The sequence below is a fragment of the Castor canadensis genome, chromosome 11 (assembly GCF_047511655.1).
Source record: "Castor canadensis chromosome 11, mCasCan1.hap1v2, whole genome shotgun sequence".
NCBI lineage: Eukaryota > Metazoa > Chordata > Mammalia > Rodentia > Castoridae > Castor > Castor canadensis.
Genome location: NC_133396.1, coordinates 126,505,445 through 126,513,795, shown reverse-complemented (window position 1 = coordinate 126,513,795; position 8,351 = coordinate 126,505,445). Strand labels below are relative to the sequence as shown.

The 8,351-nt window shown below is 51.1% G+C and overlaps 1 protein-coding gene across 1 annotated transcript; it reads right to left on the bottom strand.

Annotated features, from left to right (window-relative positions):
* Nucleotides 1-1,129: 1,129 nt before the first annotated feature.
* On the bottom strand, nucleotides 1,130-6,726 carry Avpr1b (arginine vasopressin receptor 1B). Its single transcript, XM_020180698.2, has 2 exons — nucleotides 5,330-6,726; nucleotides 1,130-1,458 (listed from the first exon to the last, which is right to left on the bottom strand). The coding sequence occupies exons 1-2, from the start codon at nucleotides 6,267-6,269 to the stop codon at nucleotides 1,130-1,132; spliced, it is 1,269 nt and encodes a 422-aa protein (XP_020036287.1). The 5' UTR covers nucleotides 6,270-6,726.
* Nucleotides 6,727-8,351: the final 1,625 nt, after the last annotated feature.

Below are 8,351 nucleotides of genomic sequence, written 5' to 3'. Positions count from 1 at the left end.
CTATATAGCAAGACACTGTCACATAAATGGAAGGAAGGAAGGAAGGAAGGAAAGAAGGAAGGAGGGAGGGAGGGAAGAGGAAGGGAGGGAGGGAGGGAGGGAGGGAAGAGGGAGGGAGGGAGGGAGGAAGGAAGGAAGTTTAGGATGCAGGAGAAGCAGCTTCAACTGCTCTGGCTGGCATAGGGAGGGGGCTCCTAAGCCCAGCTCCACCTGGCAGATGGTCAGGGCTTCCGCCTTGATCCAGCATGCATTTGATTCACAGTGGATGCTCTGTGGAGCCTTGAGGATATCCAAAACCTGTGATTACATCCTCCTTCTTCCAAGAAGAAGGATGTCTTCTTGGAATGTCTCCTCAGCACAGCCCCAGGGAAGAAGTGGTCTGGATCTTTTGGAGGAGGAGGGAGAGAATCAACCCCCAACTGTCTCTGACGTTTGACCCTGCTCCTAATTTTACTGTGACCATTATCACCTCCTTTCCTCTCCTCTTCCTTCCCACCCTCATCCCAGGTGGACCATACCACTGAGGAGCCACACACTTCCCCTTGCCACCCACCCGCGAGGGGTGATGTGGGAGGAAGAGGAATTAGCACTTGCAGAGTTCCCACTAGGTACCAGGTAAGTCCTGCGTCTCCATGAGGCCACCTTCCTCCCATAGACAGGAGGGGAGCAGACCAGGTGAAGCGCCACAGACCCGCTCACCTTTTCTTACTAAATAAATCCTTCCCCTCTTGGCTGGACTGGGATGCACTACTTAGGTTAGAATGGAGACTGGTAGCCACGGTACTGAGTTGCTGCTACCTGGGGACCCCCAGAACGTGCCTTCCTAGGTCTGCCCCAGATCTGGGGCACTAGATCTATGACCCAGGTATGTTCATGGGCGCCATGTGACTATAGCATGACCAGGGAGGAGGGTAGTGTGGCTCTCCTGACTCCCAGCATCTGCGATTGGGAGCTAATGAAGGAAGTCCTCATACTAGGAGTAGCTGCGACACCAGGGGTGGAGGTAACCATCCTGGCCTCTTCATGCTGCCTCAAACCAGGATCCCCATAATGCCAGCTCTGACCTTCCCAGCCCTTACACCCAGTGCCTGAGACAGGCAGAGCACCTCTGCTAGCCAGGGATTCTGCTCTAAACGATGCTGGTCTCAGTTGGGGCCTCCTCTTCCATCTGCTGTACATCTTTCAATGACTCTGCAGGCCCGGGCCTCCCCCCCAGGCCGAGACTGACATTGAGGGTGGGCGGGCAGCTGGAACGGGTCAGCAGCGTGATGTGGCGGCTGGAGAGGCTGGCATTGGAGAGCTGCCTGCAAATGCGGCGCTGGAGACCCCCGCAGCAGGCGAGATGGCGCAGGGGGCGTGGCAGCAGATGGCTGTTGAAGCCCATGTAGATCCAGGGGTTGCAACAGCTGCTGAGGTTGCCCAAAAGCATGGAGATGGTGAAAGCCACGTTGGTGGAATCTGTGGAGAGAGAAGCACAATAAGCCATTCTGAATGACAGTTCAAAGGGACCTGGGAGAGAGGCCAGCCTCCAGTGGGCAGATGAGGAAACTGAGCCCCAGAACCTTTAGGTTCTATTAGAGAGGAGCACAGATGGGACTTGAACCTAGAATGATCGACTCCAGAGTTTTACCTCACTGATTTTTTGTTTTTTTGCTTTCTGTTTTGTAACTACAGAGTGAGGATAGGAGCTGAGATTTGCTTTAAGTTGAATTTAGAAGAAGGATAAATATTGTTAGGGTAAGGGCCAACCTAAATAGGAAAAACTAGTTTTATTTTAAACCTAGACTTTGAATCCCCTAACGGATGCAGGTCTAGGACAAGACAATTTCTATAAAACACTCATGGAAAATAACCAAGATCAGACTCTTCCACCTCCATCCCCACTTAAGTTATAGATAATGGCTTCATGTTGCCTTCTGGACTCTGTCTTCCTTCACCCTTCAGGAGCAGTCCCACTCATTCTGTCATTCAGTCATTGAACATATATGAGCACTGACTATGTGCCTGGCTCTGTGCTGGGGACCTGGCAGGGCATAGAGAGAAGTCTGGCTGCCATGCAGGTCCCTCTGTCACCATCTCCAAACACAGCACAAGAGTGACTTCTAGGTACAGGCTAGCGGGCATCTTTGTATCCCACTCCAGACCAGTGCTTGCTGTCTGTGTCCTCAGATTATCCCTAGGGAATGCACCCTCCTGCAGGGAAAAACTAGTATCTCTCTTAGGCAATCAAAATGTAATGGGACAAAATTCTGTTAAGATTCCTTCCAGAACAATCTTCTTTCCAAAGACTGAATGAAACTCTTTCCAACAGGGTACTGGGATGGGCCCTGGCCTCCTGCTTGGATCTGCCATGGCTACAGCTTTGGTAGGTAAGGTAGCTTACTGAGTTAACTTGCTCTTTGTGGGGATGTGGAATTGTTGAAAGCAATGTCAGAGATGGAAAGAAACGAATGGGTAAGTTTCCCAATTCTTGTAGCACAGTGAATAAGAACTGCCACTTGAACCCAGGTCTTCCAGCTCTAAGGCAGAGATCTTGCACCCTACAGAGTTTCAATTACCCACATCAAAGGCACAGCTCACATGCCTATTCTTGCAGTGCACTGTGAAAGCTTCCAGCAAACTGGCTCCTCGTTTGTGTCTTCTTTGGGTGTGTTCAAGGTGTGGCCATTTGTAGTCGAAGAGAAAGGAAGACATAGGGTAAGAACAGTTGATAACAGGCACAAGTCACAGCAGGGGAAGCTGAAGCCAACTAGGCCTGAATGGACAAGTTCCCTGGCTTAAGAAACATCTGTTTGGTTTGTTCCGTTTGAGCCAGGCATGTTGTAGGAGCTGGAGATGTGCCACAGGGAAGCATGAAAGTCCACGGCGGGGGGCGGTCTAGCTTCTCAGCCTTGGAGGGCAAGTCCACACCCAGACTCACAGCCTGGAGGTCAGCAGGTCAGCATGCTATGGAGGAGAACTGGGTATACTGCAAAGTAAGCTTAAAGTAGTGAATCTGCCGAGCGGGTTTTTACTTTTCCAAGAGAGCACTTTGTCTATAAGATAACGCTTTGTTCTTGCATTCCTTGCTCAGAGAGGCCCTTGGTAAGTGGCAAATCACTCTGCATAGATGAGGTGTTGGGGACAGGCTCATGGTGATAGTGGATACTGCAGGGAAGGACACACTGATTGGCAAGATCCCCATCTTCTCACTAGTTCCTTAGTAAAGAGCAAATGACCACCTTGATGCTCGTGCCAATGGCTGAGCTGTGATTGCTGGGAGGAAAGCCATGTCGTGGATGAAGGCTGGCCCATAAAAACCCTGATTCAATCCTGCTTTATCTCCTACTAGCAGTGCCATTTGGGTCCAGCTGTTTTTCCTCTCTGAGCCCCAAGGTACTCAGGCATACAATACAGAAAGCCACCCCACAGTAGCATCAGGACTCAATGTAGTTGGCACCCGGAAGCCCTTCTTCCTTCTAGTCTATTCTTGGTTCAAACAGAGAGATCCCTAGCAGTGAGCTAGAGTTAATTTGTTCATTGCTTAAAGGATATTTTGCAAATAGCCACTTGTCCAGACTGATGTTAAAAGGTATACAGAGAAAGGTGCGATAGCACACATCTGTAATCCCAGTACTCAGGTGCAGAGTTAGTTCAAGGCCAGCCTGAGCTGCATAGAGAGAGACCCTGCCTCAACCCTTGGTTGGGGGGGTGTATCTCAGTGGTAGAGCACTTGTCTAGCATGAGCAAGGCCCAAGCACTGCAAAAAAGGGGGAAGGGGACATAATGGGACCATTATTTTTGGTGTAATTTTCACACATCTCTTTCACGGGCAACCTTCTTCTATCTCATGTCTTTAGAAAAGCAAAGTATTTGGCTTGAGTGTGAAATAAGCAAAATGAGATTTAGAACAAAAACTCAGGGGACGGTGACAACTCCCGAAGGGCTGGTAGGAACTGGTAGCCTGAGTCTGCTAGACAGTGAGTTCTCAGGAAGCTTCCAGAGGAAGCCAACAGGACGTCCCTTGGGAAGCATTTGCTTCCTGAACTATGCACATGAGAAGGTGTGCTGCAGCACAGTCAGTCCTATTCACGGTCACCCCAGCAGGTCCTCATGCCCTTGTCCTCATGCCCCTCTCGTCTGAACACTACTCTCCAACACTAAGACCCAGCCTGCCTTCCTGAGAACAAGCTCACATCAGCAGTGTCTGAAGCTCAGGTGTCTGCCTCACTGCAGAAAAATGACCAAAGCAAGGCCTCCCAGGAGCCAAAAGGAACAGAGTCCTCTTGGAAGACCCCATTTGGTTTTCATGTAGGAGGAAGGTCCCTCTCCTTTTGGAGCCACATTTAGAACCAAAGGAAAAAGACAAGGACATGGAGTCCTCCTTTTGCCATTCCTAGCTGGAGTGCCTTGGGAAAGTCATGGTTATTGGCATAAGGAAGAAGCTAAACTTGAGATTTGAGGGTGGTCATGTGCCAACCCTAATTAATTGGGAGTGGCTATTGAGAAGGAGCTCACAGTCAGGTCCAGGTACAGGAAGGAGGTGTGCTAAGAGAGATAGTTCCTTTGCCACACATTGCCATCCTGGACTGGATGATGTGAAAACCCCTGTCAGCTCTATCAGTCTATGGTTCTACAGCCCCTCTAGCAAACTGGAAGTTGGTTGAGCAAACCTGCCAAAATTTATAGGTCATCACACAGTATTTTTAAATTATCAAATTAGTTATCAAAAATTAAAAATCAAGAAATTTCACATAGAAGGTATTTATACAGCATTAGCAGCCTGGGTAGGAGTTATATCTGTCCCTTTTCACATGGGACAGCACCATGGTTTGAGTGCTTATCTCCCAGAATTCATGTGTTGACAATGTACCCCAAAGTTGTATGTTAAAGGCACTTGCAGGGAGGACCTTTGGGAGATGACTGGTCATAGGGGCTCTGCCCATGGATTCATAGGTTAATGAGTTAGTAAGGAAGTGGGTTTGCTATCATAAGAGTGGGTCTTTTAGGAAAACCAATTTGGATCTCTCATGAATCTCCTCACCAGGTGATACCCTTCACCACTTTGGGACTCTTCAGGGAGTCCTCACCAGCAAGAACATCCTCACCAGATGCAGCCCTTTCACCTGGGACTCCCCAGCCTCCAGAATGGTAAAAAATAAATTTCTTTTCTTTATAAATTACTCAGCCTCAGGTATTCAGTTCCAGCAACAGAAAATTGACTAAGACAAATAGGCACCATCTTTTTCATTGCTTCACTCATTTTCACCTGCCTGGCCCTAGGTAGCCTTGTAACCTCTTCCCTAACCATCCTGTCCTCCCTCCCTCCCCACATAGACCACATACTTGCCTTCATCAGGGGCATTCTCATCCCACACAGACCACATCTGGACACTGAAGAAGGGTGCCCAGCAAGCAATGTAGGCCAGCACAATGATGAAGGTCATCTTCACAGTTCGGATCTTGGCCCGAGAGATGGTACTGACGCTGCTGACCCGGGATGGCAGCCCCCGAGATGCTGCAGCTGGAGCAGAAGGTGATGACTTATCCCCAGTCCTCCAGCCCTCTCCTTCCACCCTCCCGGCCTGTGTCTTGACTTTTAGGTTCTTACAGATCTCGTGGCAGATGAGGCTGTAGCAAGCTGTGAGCATAGTTACAGGCAGGACAAAGATGGCTATAGTGGTCCAGGTGATGTAAGCCCGGGGCCCCCAGGAGAAGTGGAAGTCTGCCCAGCAGTCCAGCACCCCCGAGCCCTGGATCACCTCTCGCAAAGAAAAAATAAAGACTTGAGGGAGGCTGAGGATGGCAGCCAGTAGCCAGGGAGCAGCGATGAGTGGGTAGGTGTATTGGCTGGGTTGCTGGAGGCTACGCAGTGGGTGACAGACGGCCAGGTAACGGTCCAGTGTCATGGCCAGCAGCATATAGGTGGAGGCAAGCATGCTGAGCACCTGCAGGTACTTGACAGCCCTGCAAAGGAGGTCGGGGCCCTGGAAGCGGTAGGTGATGTCCCAGAGCAACTGGGGCAGCACCTGGAAGAGTGCCACACCCAGGTCAGTTAGGGCTAGGTGCAGCACAAACAGGTGCATGCGAGAGAGCTTGCGGCTCCGCTGGCCCAGTGTCAGCAGCACAGACAGGTTGCCTCCTGTGGCCAGCACCAGGACAGTAGCAAGAATGCCAATCTCCACCTTGGCGAGCTCCTCATCCCGGCCCAGCCAGAGTGCAGTGGCGTTGGGAGTAGACAGTGTGCTCCTGGGGGTAGGGCTGGGAGCCCACGAAGGCTCAGGATCCATGGTCAAGGTTTACAAGAGGAAGGATGGATGGAGGGTGCAGATGCGAGTGAGAGGTCTGACGAATAAAATGAAGTGGAGAGGGAAAGGCTGAAGATGGAGAGAAAGAAAGGTGGGTATGATGGAGAAGGCTTGAAAATAGTTCAGAGGACAAGGATAGAGAGGAGGAGGAAGAGAAAAAAAAATGGGGCTGAGATCCCTGATCCCATAGAAGGCAGGAGCCCAAGAAAGAAGAAAAGGAAGGTGGGGGGTGGGGGATGACACAGAGAATTAAGGATGAGAAGAACTGGTTGCAGGCGGGGGTGCGGAAAGCAGCTGCCTCCTCTCCCAAATCTACCCCAGGTTCACTTTCTCCAGACTGTTCTGGAAGTGGAAAGCAGACGCCCCTAAGCCTGTTTGAAGGCGCAGTCCAGAGCCACCAGCGTCGCGGGCAGGGCTGGAGCCGCTCGGTGGAGCGCGTTTTATGGGCGTCCAGCCGGGAGTCCGCGGCCGGGGCGTGGCACCTGCAGAGGAGGAGGGCGGAGTGAGGCTCCCAGGCACCCAGCAGGGAGGAGGACCCAGAGGCCCCCTGGGGGAGGGGAGGGAGGAGGGACAGTGGGGGCGATGGACCAGGGGCGGGAACCAAACAAGTGCTCACCAGGCGGCAGGACCCGCCATCCCGCGGACTGACAAAGTCATCTTCGTTGGACCCTGGAGCCTCGGACTCTCTCCGGACAGCTGCACGTCGGTGGATGCGTGAAACAGGTGGCCTCTCTTCCCACCCACGCAGGGACCCCCGCAGCCCCGTGGTGTGCACCCTGCGCAGGGCTCCTGTTCAGCCTCTAAGGATCCCAAAGCCACGTCCGACTGCCCACTGTTTCTAGCTGGGACATGCAGCCATGGGGGAGGAATAAAATGCGAGGACTTAGGTGGAGAAAGAGAGCTGTAGTTTGTGGGGGAGAGAGAGAGGTCAGAGGGATGGAAGGAGCACACCTGCGCGCCATGATGCGCCCCCAGCGAGGGGACAGAGAGACATTCCAATGAACTATTTGCGTTCCCAAGGGAAGTCTTAACTCCTGGTCTCTCCTGAGTTCCATTCATGAGCGAGGGGCTTCTAAAATCCTAAACGCAGTTAGCCACCCTGTGGGACCGAGAACCGAGCCCAGGAGAGGTTATATAACTTCACCCTAGAAGATTCCAGAACTAGCCAGGAGGAGAGGCAGGATCAGAGCCAGCCCAGGTGCCTTTGCTCCTAGCACAGCGTCTTCACCCAACTTCACCGACATCTGAGGGGTGGCAGGCTCCCTGATGAGGGTGCGAATAAAGTCAACACCGCCTCCCGGAGGAAGCGGATGGCTATGGGAGAAGCTATTGTGGTACCTTCACAGGCATCCATTGGCTTATTTGGGACTCTATAGAGCAGGTTAGAAGGTCATTACAAGTGGCACTAGCATGGTCCAAGTACCTCAGGAAGGGTGAATCCGTACTGGTTGGTCCTTTTGTCTTGCCCTTCATCAAACCCAATTCAAGCCCCTCACATATCCTATTAGCATCGCTTCCAGAAAATTCTACCTCCTATACAACCCATAGATTCTCCTTTTGTGCTCTGCAATCCAAGCTTGCACATTCTCAAGGATTTTGCACTATATGAACAATTTATTTTTAGTCTATCTGCCAAACTACCTGTATGCAAGCATGCTCTAACACTTTCCATTAAAAAAAATTCTAATCCTCCCAGATACAATACACCACCTACAGCTATGGCTTCCCTCCCCTTCCTACCAAGCCTCTCAAAAGGGTTGTCTATGGTAGTCTCCATTTCTTGCTCTCAATCATCCATTTCTTCTTTTATTTTTCTCCTTCCTCCCTTCCCTTCCCCTTCCTCTTTCCCTTCCCCTTCTCTTTCTTTTGTTTTGTTTTTCCTCACAGAGTCTCACTAAGTAGCCCAGGCTGAACTCAAACCTGTACTACAATTGCAAGTTTATACCACAAGGCCTGCCTCTATTCATCCATTTCTGTCTTTCTCTCTCTCTCTCTCTTTCTTTCTTTCTTTCTTTTTGCAGTACTGGGGCTTGAACTGAGGGCCTATACCTTGAGCCACTCCAC

What these genes read in the sequence shown, in the direction of transcription:
- Avpr1b (XM_020180698.2), bottom strand. Translation starts at nt 6,269, where the DNA reads ATGGATCCTGAGCCTTCGTGGGCTCCCAGCCCTACCCCCAGGAGCACA. An exon ending in TGAGAATGCCCCTGATGAAG is followed by an intron (nt 1,459 to 5,329) that starts GCAAGTATGTGG and finishes CTCTCTCCACAG; the next exon opens with ATTCCACCAACGTGGCTTTC.